Source organism: Sinocyclocheilus anshuiensis, unplaced genomic scaffold, assembly GCF_001515605.1.
Source record: "Sinocyclocheilus anshuiensis isolate Anshui unplaced genomic scaffold, SAMN03320099.WGS_v1.1 scaffold296, whole genome shotgun sequence".
Taxonomy (NCBI): domain Eukaryota; kingdom Metazoa; phylum Chordata; class Actinopteri; order Cypriniformes; family Cyprinidae; genus Sinocyclocheilus; species Sinocyclocheilus anshuiensis.
Genome location: NW_015557065.1, coordinates 389,357 through 411,016, shown reverse-complemented (window position 1 = coordinate 411,016; position 21,660 = coordinate 389,357). Strand labels below are relative to the sequence as shown.

Here is a 21,660-nt window from a genome sequence, read left to right as displayed (position 1 = left end):
CACACACACACACACACACACACACACACACACACACAGAGACCACCTGGTGTACATTCACAGCCCCCTGGTTGTATCCTTGCCATAACAGATTGCAAAATGCCACAATCAGACTGTGAGTTGAGAGGTACAGAACTCTGTGAGTGACAGGTGTTTGAATTCTGGGGAAATCTGCTTTTCACTGTTTTCACTGTGCATGCAGATTCAGCACAGGTCTACTGATCACTCAATATTCTCAGAATCCAACACAAAGTTTCGTACCTCTGGGCGTTACTGTTTACGGGAATCCTCCAGCCTTTGATCTGACTGAGTTCAGTATCTGAAACTTCGATGTGCAGAGGCAGTTTGGGAATCCAGACCTTCACCTCCAGCTGGGCCCTCAGGTAACCGTATGTGAAGTTCAGCAGCATTTGGACCCGTCCTCTCATCTCCTTGCCATTCACGTAGACGTAATCACACCTGTCTGATACCTGAGAGCAGAAAAAAAGGATGTCAGTGATGGAGAAGTGATAAAAGAACAATGGATTAATCTTCCCAGGACACAACTTCACATTACCAAAATCAATACAATGCATCTGAGCAAAAGACAAGGTATATTTGAAATGGATTGCCAGTGAAGTCTGATGTTATTGGAAAATATTTTATTTTGAAAAGTCAGCCTTGACTCTCGGTCAAAAGTTAGTGTTCTGGTATAAGTATTTTCTTGAGTTATGATTTAAAACAAAGAATTGACCACAACATTCACCTACACAGATTTAGGTCACGATTAAGTATCCCACGTCTTAACATTTCTGGGGTGTATTTTTATCTTGGCTCCCACAATCTCTCGACAGAGTGGTTCACTGAAAAGTTGTTCTCATCTCTTTCAGTTGCTCTATTGGTTTCTACCTAAAGCTAAAAGCAGTACTGGCTCTATCACATTTAACAGAGTACTACAGATGCCCAAGACAAAAACAGCACCTGTTATCTTAAGGTAAAAACTGAATGTATAACTCTCTCTGTGTGTGTGTGTGTGTGTGTGTGTGCACTAGATCTGTTATCACTTGAAAATGTTCTCAGTTCAACTAAAATGATTCATAAATGAAATGGGTATTTATTTATATTCTAAAAATGTCAAACATTTTCAGGGTTTGGGGTTGATCTATAGTATAGTGTTTTTAAAGGTCTATGATATGTCAATTTAGACTGTAAATGTGAACAGGTGATAAGCAGTACAAAGGCGAGGAGAAAGAGAGAAACTTTTTTAAATATTTACGGTGCGACCCCGTAAGTTTAGCTTGTGTAAATCTGTCAATGTAAAACTTATGAGTTCAACACCTCACTGTATCTCCACTGACACCTCTGCAACCGTCTGTCATATTCACAGGGTGATCAAAGACTACCAGTATGTAAAATCTCTGGAGTGACTCCCATCAGTGCAGAATTATGACGAATGACAATCTAGAGTGACGAAATAGTCGCATGAATTCTGATATGACTATTCAGATTGAGGTCGCATTGCAAAACATCTGGCCTGAATCAGATTTAGGACCACATATGGAAGTGGCCCAAATAAGAATCAAAAAGATCAGATTCCATGTGGTTTGTGCTGTTCACACTGTCATGAAAAAAAAATCACATATGTGCAAAAAAAAGATTAAAAAAGTACAAAAAAAAAATCAGATTAGAGCCACATTTTGCTGCAGTGTGAATGTAGCCTAAATGTCTTTATGAAAATCTAAAAATATAGAAATATTTACACCACACTACCATAAGTTGCTCACCAAGCCTGCATTTATTTGATCAAAAATACAGTAAAAAGTTTAATATTTTAAAATATGATTTTGATTCAATATAATTCTTGTCTATTGTAATATATTTTAAAATGTAATTCATTCCTGTGATGAAAAGCAAAATTTTCAGCAGCCATTACATCAGTCACATGATCCTTCAGAAATCATTCTTACATGCTGATTTGCTGCACAAGTTTTTTGATTCATTTTGTTTCAGGATTATTTGATGGAAACAAAATTCAAAATAACATTAATTCGAAATAGAAATATTTTAAAACATTATATATGTCTGTTATTTCACTTTTGATCAATATGTCCTTGCTCAATAAAAGTATGCATATCTATCAATAAATAAATAAATAAATACTGTATATCTGTCTGCCCCGTCATGACAGAAAAACAAATGTTTACGTGTTAGTGTCAACAGCTGAGCCAGGGCCCACAAGTCGCCTTTCTTTTCCAGATGGCTGCTGGAAAAATGGGCAGCAGTTTGGTTAATAATGATGAGTAAATACAACAGCCCATCATAAGACACACACTCACAGAGAAGACAGAAGGGTGGCCTCATCCTCTTGTCGAGGAGTTATGAGGCCGCATTCCAAAACCATCCGTTTCATAAACGTTGGCGAAATTACTTGGCTCAGTGTTCCCTTCTGATGCCGGCCTCAAATCACTATGACTGGCTCGGTTGGACTTTGATTCCTTTAACCAGGATCTGACAGGGATGGAAACTACAGAAGCAACACACACCATCAAAGTGTGGCCAGCAGCAGAAAGATAAAAGCATGCAAGCACACACATACTCATACACACACTGACACATGGCTGCAAACCCAAATTTTGTGCATAACCCTTTCATATTAATAGAGCTCCTGAGCTCTTTTTTATTTGTCAGAAACATTTATGTTCCCATTTTTTTCTCTCATAAGAATATTAAGTCTCAATCTGTCAGGGTTTGAGAACTGCACAATCATTTCATGCTCCCCGAAGAGTAATTAGAAGATCCAGATCTCGGCAATCTATGTTAAAATGCTAGTTGGCACTTTCCATGTTTACAGTACACTGACTTTTTTTTTTAAAGCATTAGAGGCACAAATCCCACAATATTCCCATGTTAGAAAAAAATGGATACAATTTTACATGAAATTGTGACACTCAAGATAAAATATATTTGGAGCTTTAAATAAATAATCTAAAACTTTATTTTATTTTTTTAGCCGTTTTGATGGCATTCATCAGTTGTAGAGAGATTTTAATTAGTTTAATGCAACAGAATCAGACAAATAATTGATTTAAACTCTATAAATGTTGGTAACAGAGTTAAACATCTAATTTAAATGATAATATTTAGTTTTACCTCCTGTGCATTCAATACCTTCTGAAAGTTAAGTACCTCTTTTTACTCCCCATTTGTTAAAAACTACCAATTTTAAGCCTGTTTTGTGCTCTATTCATGGAAAGTAGCAGTTCACAAGCAGATGAGACTACTGAATAATGTCATTATACAGTAAGTACTAAAAAATTCAAAAGTCATATTCCTGGCTGTGGCTGAACATTACACAAACTCCCAGAGCTGAGTGAGACATCTAATCCAGCATCAGGGCATCATGGTGTGTTGCTTTCCACACTTAAGTGTTGTTAGAGCCGTGAGAGTTTGCTTCATGCTTGTCTGATTGATAGAATTGTCTGCTGTCAGAGTTTCCTCTTGCTCTGGTTCCAAAGCATTATCTCTGTTACTTCAACAAAATCTGAGCGTGAAGATGCTTAGACAGTTTTCTAGGGCTGCCAAAGTTAAACTGTTGACATGATGAATTAATAGATTTAACACAGTTATGTTCAACACAGTGATCCCAAAAACTATTTGGACACTTCAGCCACACTGAAAAAAAAATCACACTAGAAGACAAAAATATAACATTTCTTTGCCATTTTTGTAATTATTTTTAATAGCAATTAAGTGCAGCTTTTGTGAATGAAATCCACATTTACAAGTCCAGATACATTGGAACCACTGTAATAACTCAATAACATAATGAGGGTCTCATTTGTCAGTAAATGATGGAGAAACAACTTATTAACTAATAACTTGTTCATAAACCAAATCCAAAGGGGACAAATGTCATTAGTAATATTTGTATGGTGGACATTCAATTTCATAAACTTTAATAAGTATAAAAATACTCTTGACTGAAACATGCAATCAATGGTGGAAAGGTTAATAATAAATCCACTAGAGAGCTGCAGGAATATCAATAAAACAAGCTGATGCATATTATTTGGACTTATTTCTTTAAAATAGATAAACAATAAATATATATGCAAGCTTTATACATGCACAGTACAAATCGCTGAGCACCTGAGTTCTGAGTGGAACCTGTCCTGTTAAACCGCTGTATGGTCTTGGCCACCGTGCTGCAGCTCAGTTTCAGGGTCTTGGCAATCTTCTTATAGCCTACGCCATCTTTATGTAGAGCAACAATTCTTTTTTCAGATCCTCAGAGAGTTCTTTGCCATGAAAAAAAAAAAACGCATCACAGATTCTTTAAAAATATTAATAATGGCTTAGAAAACTGTTATTTTAAATTATAATAGTATTTTAAAATATTATTGTTTTTACTGTATTTTTGATCCAATAAATTCAGCCTTCACTCTTAAAAATAAAGGTTCCAAAAGAGGGGTTTTCACAGCAATGCCATAGAAGAAAAGATCCCTTAAGTGAACAGTTCAATAAAGAATAATTTTAATAATCTAAAGGACCTTTTTCCATTAAAAGTACCTTTTATGCAATGGAGAGGTTTTATGGATGGTGAAGGTTCTTCATGGAACTATCAATGTCAACAAAGAACCTTTATTTTTAAGAGTGTTGATGAACATATGAGACTATATGTTTTATTACAACTTGCCTTTTAATAAAACGTTAACTGCAGGTAAATTCTAGAAAGTTTACTGTAACTACTTTGATTAATAGAGCACATTTAAACTATCCCTACATCACTAACTCCATTCCAATGCTGTACAGCTCAAATCTATTGTTACAGACACACACAGGCACACAAACACACAACACACAGGGCGTCATCATTAATCACTGCCATAGACTGGGGAATCTCACGCCACAATGTTACAGCCAAGACTATTCGGTCTGGAAAATTAACTACCTGTCAGACACATCCAATCAAGCAGCCATCAGAGGAACGAGAGGGCCGGACCATGAAGAGGCGGCTCATACATGTGTTTGACTGAGCAGGTCTGACAGCACAATTAACTGGGTCTTAAACTACAACTGTGTGGGTCCTCAGTGAAGGAGGGAGTTATTTATAATCAAAGGTGAAATACATCCAAGAAAAGTACTTTCAACTTTTACTTCCTCCTATTTATATTTAACACTTCATCTGCTACACTGGACATGGCTGGACTACTAATGTAGCTCCACATCAGCTGTCTGCATCACTCCTTTCGGGAGAACCTGTAATCTAAACTCACCTTTTTATGCGGTCATCAGTTTTACCTGACTGGCTCCCAACTCACTGGCTGTATTGAAAGATTCCCAGATAACACTCCTCTGTGCTCCACTCTATACAGCATCATGGTATATGGCCCAAGAATCATTGATTCCTAATACACACACATACACAACCCCACTTGAATACACACATACTGTTTTTACACAACGGTTTGGTCAATAAATTTCCGATTTTATTGCAGATCCTTCGCATACTTACAGGGTTGAATGTATTCAAAGATGCCACCTTGATTGGGCACTATTATTTTATGTGCCCAATCTAACACTACTGACACTGCACACGACCTTCACAAGTTTTAACTAGTGTATTCCCAGAGAGCATTATCAAATGTTCATGCCATCTACTGTATACATACATTATATATATCATTGCTCAAAATCTAAAGAGTAGTGTATCTATATTAAGTGGTGATGCCCGAGTGCTCTCTTGACTTAAGAGGCTTTTCTACTCTTATGATAAAGCAGCTATTAGTCATATTTTTCTACCTTATAAAGTTCAATATATACTGTAAATGCTCTACGGTGGGTCACACAAAGGCTGTCCCCAGTACATCAGACTATTTATTGATACTAAGCAACTATATATATTTAATATATTTATGTCTTATGTGTATATATATATATATATATATATTTCTTTAACTGGGAATGCTGTCTAATTTTTTTCAGAGATGACAAATAAAACGTTCTTTGTGCATGACATCAACAAGCCAATGAGAATGTGCAACATTAAAGACAGAGCGCAGGGGCAAAGGCCCTTGCGGATCTGCTCACCTGAATCTCTCCATATCTGGCACAGATTAACCGTTATTTCATATTAGTTTCTAATTCAATATATAATTTACAGACAGCTACATACATATTTCATTATCTTAAGCCTTATGTTACACCTCAAATGACATAATTTATAGCATTGTTAATATTTATCCGGTCCTCAAACTCTTTTTCTCAAATGCTTGGGTATACAGAGCACTCACAGCTTATATGGACTAAATGCTCCTGATATATATCCACCCATATCAACATTTAAAGATAAACGCTATTCAGCAAATGATCCTGATTTATGACAACATTAGCGCTGGTACAGTAGTTTTGACTGGTAAAGAGGTTAGCCAATCATAATTGAGATAATTTGCATATAAAAGTTGTATATTACTGTTTTAGTTTAATTCTTAAGGTCAGACAGACTGTGCAAATGGTCATGTAAAATTACCAAAATAATGACCGTTTTGGTATAAGAAATCTTGTCTAAGTGAACTTACAGGAGAATTAAATACTTGAATTCTAATATTAAATTGAATACTTTATGTAGTGTAAACCTAACTGATTTCAGTAAACCTTAATAAAACTAAATGCATCAAAGTAACTCAAATGAATCTGAGGCAGTTAGCAATAGCAAACTTTAGCATACTAAATGAAGCTGTTTTTAACTTACAGCACAAGAACAAAAAGTAATTTCTCATTAAAAAAACAACATTCATCCACCCTTCCTTGAACACAATAGCTCCATTCTTCACCACATTAACTCCCCAAACCCCTACATAACAGAAACTTCCAAAATCCAACGTAACAGAACATTAAACATTAAGTGCAAAAAAGTCTCTCCTCTTTCTCATCTTGCTCAAAAACACCTAAAATAATGCTTCATTTTAAGATTTACACTTCATGCAAAGCATGCTGGGAACTTGAAATCCCATGCCCAGGTTTAATTAATGCCAGCAACTATTCACATGGTCCCAGCACAATTAAAGTAAGTAAACTTCCATTTCACACATTTAAGTGGTTTGCATGCAATTACATACAAATGATGTGACAAAAACTTTATGAATTGAAAGTGTTGGACTAGCTCATCTAATAAAGTGAATTAAACAAGCAGAAAAACAGTTCACAAAGAAAAAGTGTTAGAAAGATATTAATATTATGCTAATAATATACAAAACCTGTTCAAAGGTTTGGGGCATAAGAGACTTCTTTAAAAAATATTACAAATCTTACCAAACCCCAAAATACAGAATTGTTCTGAATTTCCTACATCTAAGTAAAGAGGATCCAAAGTTAACTTTTACCAAGCACCAAATGTGATTAATAATTAGATTTGGCAGGTAAATAAAATAGCTTTATTGGCCAGTTTACTTTTTATGAAGTGTCACAATAAATTGATTAAATGTAAGTTTTTTTTTTAAATAAACAATATTAAATCAATTACATTAAGGGAAAAAAGGGGGGAAAATGAGGAAAAAAAAGATCAAGGCTATTAGGAAGAAAAATAGCAGGAGGAAAAAAAACCCCTCAAAATATTGTATACACATTGTGTTTCGAATGTGTAGGAAGTGCTCTTCTTTGTTCAAGTACAAATGTCAAGTACGCATAGCTTCCAGGAATTTCGAAATATGATGAGTGAAAATTACATACTTTAATCAAGGTCAACTATCAAGCACTCGCATATGCTCTTGAAGTTCTCAGAAGTTGGAAATTGATCCAGCTGTTTGTGACAAGATCGAAAGAACTTCAGGCGCTTTGATTTGAAGTTGTTGTCAGAATGACCTTACTTGCCAACATTCTCACTATTTGTGACAAAATCAGAAGAGATGCATTTACAGTCTGCTCTTCAGACATATTGAGCTGTGTGGCTAGTAACTCAAGCAGGTTACATCAGTAAAACAGATCAAACAAAGCCAACAGCTAGTCTGGAAACATGCAGAATGTGTGACCTCATGTCAGCAAACAACTGCTTCACTTTTGTTTTTGGTTTTTTAAATAAAGATCTCCTATTTTAGTTAGCATTTCAGAATAGCTTTGTGGAAAAAAAAAATGAATTAAACAACTAGCAACAGCACATGAATGCATAACTAGTGTGCTTTCACCAATGTAGCACTGCTAAATCACTAATAAAGATAAAAATGCTAATGTTTTCTATTTAGCATGTAAGAACATGATATAATGCAGCACAATATAGCTATTCAGAATGTTGGCACTGCCGCTTAAGCTAAAGAGATTGTGTAATTTAGTCTATTATGCATTCTTTAACTGTCTATTGTTGAGGCTACGGGCTGGCTGATGGGTTTCTGTATTAAATTAATTGGGAGAAAATTATCCAAAATTATACATAATAATCTAATATCCAAATTGGTGGTCATGATATAGGAAGAAAATCGCTTTTTTTCCCCGCTTCACTCTCTGGGGAAACAAAATATTTCGCAATCTGAAACACTCCTTATAACCATTTAGTTCCAAAGAACGAAGAGCATCAGTCTCCAAGCAAATGGAAAATTCATATCAAAATGGTTATCTTTCTAACCCACTACAGTGATTGTGATCCAAGCAAATTCATTATGCATTAGTGTGTACGCCCAGCCATCCATTATTCAGCTACAATGTCACACTTGTGTACTTAACATTAATCCCCATCAGTTAAAATGATTTGTCATTCTGCACATGTTTTATGGAGATATTTTCACATGGTCAGCTGAGGTTTGATTGAGTAATTGCAATACGTTATTATACGCCATAGCATGTTTCCATAGCATGTTATTGTAAAAGTAAGTGAACTACTGAACTCATTGGTTAAAATTAGGACTCTGGGCTGAAAGAAAAGTGACTGTGCGTGGGTCAAGATGAAAAATTATGCACATTTCTGTTGGAATTACTGAATGTTTTGAAGACATCAGATGAAAAATCTCCACAATAGCAAAATATTTAGACAAAAGTAAAAGAAAACCACATTTTAAAAACATCTTAAATTTATAGTAATAAAAAGGGGGCTGACACTTGATACAGACAAAACACCTTAATATTAATTACTGATAAAAAATAAGAGAAAATATTTGTAAAAATGTAATTATAATAGAATTATTTATATATAATAAATCAAATTTATAATGTCCTTTAAAAAACAAAAATTTGACAGCATTTTACAGTTTACATATACCGGTAATACAATGTTAAAACATTTACAATTTTTTTCAACATACTGTATATGGTAGGGTAACTTACAGTTAACCAATTAACAGTTTTTTACTGTAGCATTTTTACAGAGTAGGTAATAAATAATGTAGTGCCCTGCATTGTTCTAGTCAGGCCACATAAAGGAGATACTCTGAAGCTGCAGTATATCATATCTGTACCTCAAGCGTCACTAAATAATGACCGGTTTTACAAACACTCCCCCGTCTTTGGTAAAGTTAACAGTTCAAAGTTCAGTTTTAAACTGGAGGCACACTTTTACTTCAGGCTAAATATGTGCTTCATGTGGTGACATTTAAATTACCTGGTTTTATAACCTGGTTATTTAATGAGTGAATCAGCCTGACTACATTAGATTAAACCAACGGAAGTCATTTTAAGGATCAAATCAGGTAGAAATAGCTCCTTAAGGTAATAACTGCACATATTCCATTTCCACGGCATATCTGAAGTAATGTTCACATCTTCAGCTACAGTATGAGCTGGGATAAGCTAAAACTTTTACTCATAAATATGAATGAAATGTTAGGCCGAACATTGGATTACTGCAGTCTATGTAAACAAATACAACGTTTTGATCATTTGCATATGACCAAAGCCTTTAATGCTTTTCAGAGAGAGTTTTAGCTGAAGCACAGCTGTGTTTAACTGTGAAGAAATACACTGAAATTAGCAATTAAAAACATTCTTACGAATGTCGTCGGCATTAAATCACTCCCGCAGTGGAAGCTGGTTGCGTATAAGTCTTTTGGGTCATTTAAAATGAGAGAATTTCATGTCTAAACATCCTCAACTTAATAGGCCTGTCAAACACAAATTACCATCTCTAGAAAAAAAAAATCGTACAATCCAGTATTGTTTCGAAACAAGCTTCATCAGATTTCGGCTCATGCGAAATCAAACATATCATAATTATATTACGCTATGATTGAATCTGAGCTCATACGTGACCGAGAGCCAGCTGGAGGCATTTGAAAGAAACCCAAAAAGACAAGAATTATAGAAAATTATAGAAACACAACGGTCAGTGAAACCCTTGTGAATAAGAAGTATGCTTAATTATATTGTATGTGCACTTGTAGTGAATAGGTGCTGTCAGAATAAGAGTCCAAACAGCTGATAAAAACATCACAATAATCCACAAATAATCCACACAACTTCAGTCCATCAATTAATATATTGTGAAGTGAAAAGCATCCATCAAGACGTTTTTCCTTCCAGCTAAAATATGAGTCCCCTATCCATAATATTGTTGTTTTTTCAGTGAAAAATGCTCTTGTCTGAATCAGAAGACAATGGTTTTAATTTAACATGCCTTAATGATGGATTTGTTTCTTACAAACATGCAACTTTTTGATTTACAAGAAGTTAATTGATGGCCTGGAGTTGTGTTGATTACTTGTGGATTATTGTGATATTTTTATCAGCTGTTTGGACTCTCATTCTGATGGCACCCATTTACTGCAGAGGATCCATTGGTGAGCAAGTAAATTGAGTGTCCAAAAACATTACATTCATTTCACACTTATTGTATATGATTTCTGTAATAAGTACTTCTTTTACCAGTATGCTAAAGTATACTTCTTTTTCACAAGGGATGACACGTGACTTCTTGCCAGCTTGTTGCAACATGCCGATATAGAAATAGAGAAATGGATCTCTATTAAACAAGTGTGAGAGTGAGAGCAGACAGGTGGAGACAGATGACTGAGGACTGTCATTGAGATGCATTTTCTTTCAAAAGAACTTTCAAACAGATCCGTTCAAGTTCAGATTGATTCTTGAAGCATTTTTACAATTCTAATAAGTATCCTGACATGATGAATAATTATCACCTCCATTAATCATTGGAAAAACCTCATTCGATTTGAATGAAATTTATTGTGAGCTTTATTTGAATCCTATCATTATGATTAAAAGTCAACATGTCACAACATGCTTTGGTTTGTTTGTTCATTTGAGTGAATCACTACAGTTGAAGGAGGCAGGAATATTCACTCAGCGGACTGACCTTAACCACGTCTTCATCAGTGGACTGGCACTGCACATCGTCTGACACGTCTGTAACCGTCCCGTCTGTGCCCACCGTCACCACCTTCACTGGCACCGCCACCGTCTTCCCGTTCAGCACTGCCGTGTTCAGGATCTCTGTTTCCTGTGACACACACACAAGAAATGTCTGAACGTTCTTACTGACTTCATTCCATCAGTCTTTAACTGGTTCAGTCCTTCCTTTCTTCATTTATGCCTTGATTCATTCGGTCTGTTCTTTTTTCATTAGTTCAGTCATTCATTCATTAACCGATTTGTTAATTCCTTCTTTCCTCTCCTTATTCTTTCCATACTACAATTGTTCATTTATTGTTTTAGTTATACCTGTTCCTATTTTTATTTCCTTCTTTTTAATCCTTACTTCATTAATCCATTGCTGATTTGTCTGTTCTTTTTTTCCTTTCATCAATCATTCCTCCTTCTGTTTTTATCTCTTACTTTCCTTCGTTCCATTCATTTATTTGTTCTTTCACTTACTCCTTTTTTCTTTCCATCCACCCATCATTTATTCATTGGTTCAGTCCTACGATTCATTCATTCCTATTCCCTTCTTCTTTATTGATTTTATCCCTCCTTCCATAATTTATTCTTTTATCTGTTCTTTCCTTCCATAATTTATTCCTCCTCCTTTCCTCATTCCTCCTTCTGCATTCATTCAGTCCTTCCTTCTTTCCATCCAACCAACCAACCAACCAACCAACCAACCATCATTCATTCATTCATTCATTCTTTCTTCCTTCCTTTCTTTCTTTCTTTCTTTCTTTCTTTCTTTCTTTCTTTTCCTAGTGTACATTCATTTGCTCATTCATATATTCAGTTCAGTCAATCTTCCATATTTTTATCCTTCCTTAATTTTTCCATTTTGTTCATTCATCTGTTCTTTCCGTTCTTCTTTCAATCATTAATTTCCCCTCCTTTCTTTCCTGTTATCCTTTATTTATTCTTTCCTTTGTTCTATTAATTCTTTCACTCTTTCACTCCTTTTTCTCCATTCACCCGCTTAGCCTACATTCATTGGTTCAGCCCTATTATTCATTAAATCCTCTTCCCTCCTCCTATTCTTTCTTGAGTTCATCCTACTCTCTCCATCCATCCATCATTAATTCATTCTTTTATCTGTTCCTTCCTTGCATCATTCATTTCTCCCTCCTCCTATTCTTTCTTTTTTCATTATTTATTCTTTTATTTACGTTACGTTCATTTTTCCATCCATCCATTATTCATTGTTTCAGTCTTTCTTTCATTCCTTAATTCACTCCTTTTTTCGACCCATCCTTCATTCAGTGGTTCACTTCTTACTTACACCCTTTATTCATTCTTTCTTTCCATCATTCACTCATTTCTTTATTCCTTCTCTCAGTCATTCTTTATTTCCCTCCCTCATTCCTTCTATCGTTCACTCATTCATTGGTTGAAACAACCTTATTTTCGTTTCATTCGTCCCTCATCTGTTTTGCCTTACGTCTTTCCATTCATTCAATCATTCCCTCAGTCAGTTTACATATGTCTTCATTTATTGTTTCAGTCTTGTTCATTCATTAATGCATTCACTCCTTCTTTCTATCCATCCATCATTCTTTTTTTCCCTTCCGGTCCATTCATTCATTCTAACCATCCTTTATTCATTTTTTCACCTCTTCCTACATTTGTCCATTCACCCATCATTCTTTCCTCTCCTTTTTAATTTGAACTTTGTTTCATTCCTCCTTCTTTCCTACTTTCCACAGTACATCCCCAGTGAAGATGACATGACGTGAGAGAGAGGCTGCAAAATGACTTTACAAAAGGAGCAGAAGAGAAGAAGTCAAAGAGCAGAGGATAGAGGCGGTGGGGTAGAGGGGTGCTGCTTGACGGTTCGGGGAGGGGGTTCATTAGAAGAGAAACAGCCCGAGTCCTTAACCTTTCAGCCACGGAGACACACTGTTTCAGACAACCACATAATTGAGACCATTACAGTCAGCATGAGAAACTCAGCCCTCATTGTGCCATCCCTGAGAGACAGGCAGACGTGGGTAATGTAGTCAATTTACCTCATTAGCAGATCACTTTCAATTAACCAATCTGCTTGCCCTCAATGTCCAACAGCGGCAGCGCGGTTACTGCAATCAGATGGTATTCATTCACTGTAAGCGCCATCTTCCCATCCTCATTTCTTTCTCTTTATTTCGCTCTTTTATAAGAGAGCGAGAGATGACATAACCTAATCTCAATGAATGCGTAATGACACACTCAGCTTACCGCCATCTCACTAACTCTCTGCCTTATTATTCCTATTACAGCAAGCAGCACTTCCTGGATCTCTATCCTGTTTCTGATAGTTCTCTCTTTTTGTACTTTTATGCAGAAAGGGAAGAAAAGAATAAGGAAAAATGAATTCGTCCTGACAGCTCTGTTTTTTTTTTTCCATTTAATTTTTTTAAGCCAATCTGCTCTTTACAGGCTTGATTCCCTGTCATTTCTGTAATGCTATTACTAGAAGACTCTTTTTCGGTTTAATTCCTGGATCATGTCTGTGAGTATCCCGACTGAAGAGATTGTGGTGTGTGTTTATGCTTTGATCGATTATCTCAACTCGGTTTGAACCAGTCCTTTATGCCAAACAGCGAGGTCACACTTCTCATGCGTCCCTCTAAGAATGGGCTTATAAATGTTTGAGATGTTTTTGTGTGCTGAATAATTTAAGGACAGTGAAAGAGAGGAGTGAAATCTGTGAAGGCATTTTACTCGAGACAGAATTTGACTCAGGGTAAATAAACACCAAATGGAAAACTCATGCAGTATCCCTTTGCGAAAAGAAAACTTTTTGCATTTTAAAATAAATAATTATTTAGTTTATGAACCACTTTTCTGTTCCCAGAAGGAGGTTTTGTCATATTTAGCTAACTTTGGGTGACATTTTTCAGCAACTATCTCCTCAAAGTAAGGTTAAGTAAGTTTAGATATACACACAGAGACCTTTTAAGTTCTGTCAGTGAGGACCTCTCAGAGATGCAATGGTGTTCATACTAAGATACTCTCAAATGTAATCCTCAGACAAACATTATTAGATTTAAAGCAAAACATGATTTGGCTGATTTAAGAGCAGTTCAAACAGCGAGGGCCACTTCAAATGTCCTTTATTTAGTTTGTTTTACTACATTTCTGAGGAAATATTTTATAAGTTGGCCCTTATAAGTGTAGCTAAATGTGTAAACTTTTTCAAGCCCACTGAAATTGTTCAGAAACAATTTAATGTCTTGCATTACTCTACAGTGTTTTCTTTTTGCAAAATATATTAGAACAAATTAAATTAAAATTATATAGTATCCAAATAACATTTCATGTCAATTTTCATACATGTAGTGTGAAAATTGTGTCAAGAAATGCATCCATGTTTGTTTCATATGTTTAAAAATCAACAACAACAAAACTTTTATACCATTTTCAACAAGAGTTTAAATTTAATGACTCCAAAAACGTTAAGTGAAGTAACCATCAAGTAAAATCTTCAACACACATCTCAATGATTAATCTCAAAATGATTTTAAATATATTTTCTAATTCGACTTTTGCTTTTATTTATTGCAAAAAAAAAAAAAAAAGTATTCAGAAAGGATGCACTAAATTGATCAAAAGTGACTTTTACAAAAGACAAAAATTACTCAAATTACATCAAAGAATCCTGGAAAAAAAAAATAAAAAATTTCCACTAAAATATTAAACAGCACATCTTTTTTCAACACTGATAATAATAATAAATGAGCACAAAGCCAGTATATTAGAATGATTTCTGAAGGATCATGTGACACTGAAGACTTGAGTAATGGCTGGTGAAAATTAATCTTTGAAATCAGGAATACATTATGTTTTAATATATAATAAAATAGGAAATAATTATTTTAAATTGTAATAATATTTTACAATCTTACAGTTCTTACTCTATTTTTATCAAATAAATGCAGCATTCTTGAGAATAACAGGCTTCTTTGAAAAACATTTAAAAAATCTTACTGACTCCAAACATTTTTAATAGTGTAAAAGTAGGCTTTTGGTAAATCACTCTACATTACATTTTACAACCTAAATGAACCTTGCCTTGTCATGAAAAGAAATGTACAGTAAATACTGTAAACTGTACACCCACACACACCTTAATGGAGTTCAACCCCTTGAAACAGCCTCTCGGGTGTTTAATTCACTTAAGCCCACAATATGAGCACTTTGAGGGAAATCCCTGACTCATTCATCACTAAACGCTTCATCCACAGCCCCTCTCTCCCTTTATGCTCTCTGCCCCGAATGCCCCCAAGCCTCCGTCTGCCCTCCTGCAAAGATCATTGCACTCGATGGGCTAAATGGCTGCAGACCTTGGGAGAGAGCCAGAGCATGTGTACGTGCCTGTGTGCGTGCGGATCGCTCGTCTGCGTGTTTGGGGTTAGGAGACTCACAGCAGGATAAATGTGAGCAGCAGGACATTAGCTGCTAGCAAGAACGAGATCACTGCATGCTGGTAATAAGCCACAGTGGGACGACAGTAGAGAGGGGAGAGGGCTGAGACAGCCACCGCAGTTGGATACAGACACAGACTTGGCCATTATCAAAGTTGTGGGGCCGGACTGTTTACAGGCCTGTCCCCCGATGGGTTTTAATGGGCGAAATAGAAAGCCTGCTGCAGGGCAAGCCCAGGAGCTAATGGAGGAATTTATGAAACAAGCTCACTCTCAAGGACATGACAGTTAGATGCTGGGTTCTGTTTCTTATGACTGCTTTTGTTCATTTTATGGACCTTGACTAGACAAAAAGGCTTTTCTGGCCTGCTGCCTGGACACCTGAAAGGTCTATGTCAATGACCTGAGACTACTCTACTACACTTTTTAAAGTATTTTGCAATGATTTTGGCATACTTTTTATTTTGTTTGCAGACTAGTTTCCCTCCCTCCTTGTGACTTATGAGGACATTCTTACAGATAGTTCAAAAGTTAATTTTTAGTTTGAATTTAAACATCAGTAGAAAAAAACAGCATAACAATCAGTAAGTCGATTCATTTACACATTTCAGTTTAAACTGTATTTTTTAGTGATTTGATTCAAAACAAAAATTCAAAATTGATTTGTTGTGTCCTCACTCAAAATTATTTAGTATCTCTACTGTCTTAAATGTTTTCATTTAAACTTATGCAGCTAAATAATACTTACTGTTTATAAATTAAGGTAAATATAAATTAGGATAAAAATATATATAATAAACAATATATATATATATATATATGTGTACATGTTAGTGCTCATAAGTTTGGCGTCAATGAGAATTTTTTATTATTTAATTTTTTAATACTTTCATTCAGAAAGGAATTACATTGATCAAAGCATTACATTGATCAAAAGTAACAGTAAAACATTACATTACATATTTTTCATATTTATAAGTATTGTTATTATTACTATTACTATCTCTATCTATTTCAAGTACATTTTTTCCTATTCATTAAAGAATCCTGAAAAATGTATCACAGTTTCCACAAAAAATATTAAGCAGCACAACTGCTTTCAACATTGATAATAATAATAAATGTTTCTTGAGCATCAAATCAGCATATTACAAGGATCTCTGAAAGATCATGTGGCACTGTTGCTTATAAACGTCCATAAAAATTAAACAAATACAACAAAATAAATTCAAGTAAAATGTATAAATGTACTGCAATTAAACACTGCTTATTGTTTATTTTACTATGTATACTATGTCTTGTAATTGATGCATACAGATGAAAATGATTAACTCTTGTTGTGTTCAATTATTAAAAATATAAATATTGTGGAAAAATGCATTTAAACTAGATTTTAATTTTAAAGCAGCGCTATGTAACTTTTGGCGCTCTATCGGTTAATAAACAGAACTGCACACATCCCGCGGAAGAACATTCCAACCGGAGCTACTTCTCTAAGTTTATGTTTATGGCGATTCACGCAGGTATGTGTTACTCCGCAGCGGTGACGACCCGACCAGGCTACAATAGTCCAAATAGAAGTACTTATTATACTGTAAGTGTACCGTAGTGATTCGGAATAAGACAGAAACGCGGTTTGGAAGATGAATTCATGATGCACTCGCTCATTATATACATTTTGCAAATTTTGAACACAGAAAAAGTTACATAGTGCTGCTTTAACATTTGAAGTTAAATAAATTTCCTTTTAAGCAACTTGCCATTTGCTGATTTAGGTATCTCCACTTAGGTCTATAGGTTTAATTATGGCCTGTCACATCTACAAGAAGAAGTGCTTGAAATTTCTTCATTCTATCACAGACTCTTTTCTTTCTCCTCTTTGTTTTAATCTGCACAACACAGACAATCTTTCACCCGATTCTGTCTCTGGAAAGCCCAATTCTGTCTTCATTCAGACTAATTCATGATTAAACTCTGCAGCACTATTAAACTTTAAACGGTAATATAAAACAGAATAACGGTGGAAACTGAGGATCTTTCCTAGCGAGCAGCATCAGAAGACACGCAGAGAAAGGTGAGAGTCAAAGCCACTGCATTATAAAGCTCTGCAGAAATCTTGAGACAAAGTACCCAGCAGGACTGTGGTCCCAATAGCCATACCACTGTTTGATCATTCATGAGTGCCTGTCAGGATTCAAGCCATCAAACCTAAATCTTTCTGCTATATTCTGTGTGTACTCACATCTGTAAATATAATCTACCACTGAAACGCAGTGGAAATGTAGTAGAAAGGTCATAGAGGTTCTTGCAATGCAGCCCACAAGATGAAAGCCCAATAAAATTTCCCAACACCCTCTGGAGACTTGCAAGTAACAAGCAGCAGGGTCAATTTCAACCAGATTGGGCAAGTTGCTTTGCGCAGACCTTACAATTAATTGACTAAAATGCTTTTGAACAGGCCGGATCTTGCTGCCAATATCTTGTAAAGATTTCCTCAATAGTATCTCATTACCACAAATCTCCTTGCTCAATTACTTGAGGGGCACCGGCGAAGTACCAAACATGTAAATATGCTGAAATCCATTTACAAGGTCCCAGTAAAGTCTCTGAGCGAAACAAACCCAGCAGACTAATAAGCCATGAACTGAAAACTTTGACGGTACAAAAGATCTAAGACCTACCAAATAATACGACGGAGATTAATGAAATCTCTGAAAAATGGCTTAGACTTTGAATTCGAAATTTGGAGCTCCTTTCAGACAGCTTAAATTGGGCCATGCACAAATGTGAAGGGATGAGAAAAGGAAGAAAATTACATCTTTGGCACAGAGATGTGTCTTTCAACCTCCAACCTACCAAAGGTATTCATTCAGTCCCAACTGTTAAGGTAAAAGCCATCAAAAAACTGATGCGCGCAGTAATCTCTGCTTTTGAGATGTACTTGAATAGTAGTCAAAGTGCTGGAGTATTATCATTCGCTTGCCAAATTTGCCAGTCAAAGCACCTGATGTCTAGTGCCTGATTCATCTGCTCTAGTGAAGTGGATGTTCACTGTACTGTAGCTGGAAAACCTAATCAGAGACAGGAGATGCAATTTTTTTTTTTAAGTCACAGACAGAAAATATCAGTCCCCGTATACATTTACGTTTCTTTATGGCACACGTTTTAGTGGCTAACCTAGTGTTGTATTGTCAACATATTATAAATCCTTCCCTATGTAAGGTTCATTTATGAATCACAATGGATTGACAGCTAAGAAACTTTGTGAGTTTTCAATAAAACTTGTCCCAACTTGCCCCTTTTTGGGACTTGTGGTCTCCCCTCATACGTGTCTGTGAAATATATGAGAGAATATCTGTCTAGCTACATCACTGTTCAAAAGTTTGGGGTCTGTAAAATTTTTGAAAGAAATCTCTTATGCTTTCTGAGGCTGCATGTTTTGATCAGTATTGTGAAATATTATTACAATTTGATTAAATGTATTACAATTTTAATATATTTTAAAATGTAATTTATTTCTGTAATGCAAAACTGAATTTTCAGCATAATTAATCCAGTATTAATCCAGTTCTAATGTGCTGATTTGATGCTTGACACATTTCTTATTATTATCAGTGTTGAAAACTGCTCAGTGTTTTTGTGCATCACATCACTTTTTCTCAGGATTCTTTGAACAGAAAGTTAAAAAGTAAAAGAACAGCATTTATTTGAAATATATAATTTTTGCAATGTTATACCTTTACTGTCACTTTTGACTATTCTAATATTTTTGTTGTTTATTTTGGTTGTTTGTTAAATTTTTTTAAATGTTTGTTCAATTCACTGTATTAAATTAGCTAATACAACTATTTAAGTCCATAAACATTTCACACTATTTGTCACTGTGTACAATCCTCTTGCTTGTCATCATCCATATATTCAAATTCATAATGTGGTTTTTGGACAATTCAAATGTACAATCTTTAAATGAATGAATGAATGAATGAATGAATGTTTTTGTCCAACTCCGATATACTGGATTACTTTATGAAAGTAGATGATGGCGATTTCACTCATTTAGGTCATTTATAATATTTTTATACATAAACAGCAAGTTGCTATTATTTTTCTAAGAAGCGAAGCTGTATATTTTTGAAACTGAACTAAACTAGTAGGTCTGAGGTCTGTGATGTCCAGAAATAACGTAAAAGTCCAGAGATTTGAGTCAGAGCTGAAATTCTCAAATTGACCCACTGCCTGAATGTCACCGTGTTTACTTCCTCTGAGTCTGTTAGACTGGTTTCCCTGCCAACTGAATGTGTTGAAATTCAGGAGAGCATTGTCAGCGTCTCCCTATCCTCCTCCTTTTCTCCATCCGACAATAAGTAAGATTTATGGTGTCAGCCCCTGTAATCTGACCGGCATGAAAAACAGATGTTCTATCTTCCGTTTCATCTCTCTTTGCTACCTATATTTGTCCATTCTTCCTTCATTCCTGGCCACTTTATGGCTATCTTTGCTCCATTATGGCATATAAATCCTACTCCATAATGAAATACGAGGGCATGAAATATACCATAATTACAGAAATGTGGTGTATTAAAAAGTGATCTAACGTGAAGATCTTAATTCACCACAAAGCAGAGGGATTTTCTCGTACTGCAGCACAGAATTAGCTCCGTCTCACTCTCCTGTTTCTTTGTTCGACGGAATAATTGAATTATTGCGGCCAATTTTTTGTGGCATGCTCTGCAGTGTTCTCAGAGCATTGTTGCATGCAGTTCTTTTTATAGCTTCTCTCTTCGTAACTGATTTAAATTCACAGTCAATGTTGTATGTGCTCAGGAACCTGGACAGAAAAACATTCTTATTATTTCTCCGATGTTAGCCTGGAGCTTCACATAAACAATCCCATATAATTCACTTGTCCAAAGCACTCATGTTCAGTTTGTTCATTTGAGATGAATGCTGGAGAGTCTGTATGTGTTTGAGACATGGCTGTATAATTGTCATGTTTTAAACTATTCCTATTCATTTAAGTTGGTTTGTCAAGTCCAATGAAGATGCATCATTGTCAAAGTCTCTACTTCAAAACTTACATATTTATTTATTTCCAAACAATAAATAAATGCAAAAATAATTCCAAAAAGTAACAGGTCCCCTTATAGTCTAAACTATGATAGAACAGCATGGTGGAGATGGCATACTGAGAACCTTACAGTCTGCTTCATTTCATAGGACTAAAAAAAGAGGCCCGGATAGTCATTAAGTGTACCAAAAAAGTAAAGAAAAAAAATCAGCCGTAAATGCCCTTCAAGCTGAAACACTGTGCTAACATGCAGGTTGAGAGAGTCAGTGACATGTCCCCTCTTCTGGTCCACTTTACTCCCAACGGGAGGGAGATCCTGAAAACCAGTGAACAAGTTGAGCATTGGTGACATTCTTCTCTCACTCATTGAATTTGTCTTTAATTGGGTCTTGCTGCTTTAGTGAAAAAGAGGGGAAAAAGTGCTGATATCACAATGTGATAAAGAACTAGAAAGAGCCGGAGCTGGTAAATGAATCCATTCATGAGACATAATGAAGACATCTTTGTTTCTCACAATTAAATATGATCTTAGTCATTTTTTCTCTACTAATACTTTCACCAAGTCAAATGGTCACACTTTATTTTAAAGGGGTCATTTGATGCGATTTCAATTTTTCCTTTCTCTTTGGAGTGTTACAAGCTCTTGGTGCATAAAGAAGATCTGTAAAGTTGCAAAGACTAAAGTCTCAAATCCAAAGAGATATTCTTTATAAAAGTTCAGAGTCAGCCACACCTACCTAAAACGGCTCGTTCTAACACGCCCCCACATACCTACCTCACTATGTGGGAAGATTTGCATAACGCCGCCCAAATGTTCACGCAAAGAAAGAAGGTGTAACTTTTAGTCTCACTGTA

General features: G+C 35.4%; 1 protein-coding gene across 1 annotated transcript in view; it reads right to left on the bottom strand.

Annotated features, from left to right (window-relative positions):
- The window catches only part of LOC107676622 (transmembrane protein 132C-like), a 253,438-nt gene that overhangs the window by 20,279 nt on the left and 211,499 nt on the right, over positions 1-21,660 (bottom strand). The window contains exons 5-6 of the mRNA XM_016471213.1: positions 11,270-11,413; positions 262-470 (exon numbers count right to left, since the gene is read on the bottom strand). Coding sequence (XP_016326699.1) covers positions 262-470; positions 11,270-11,413 — 353 coding nt within the window. The remainder of the gene's footprint in view (positions 1-261; positions 471-11,269; positions 11,414-21,660) is intronic.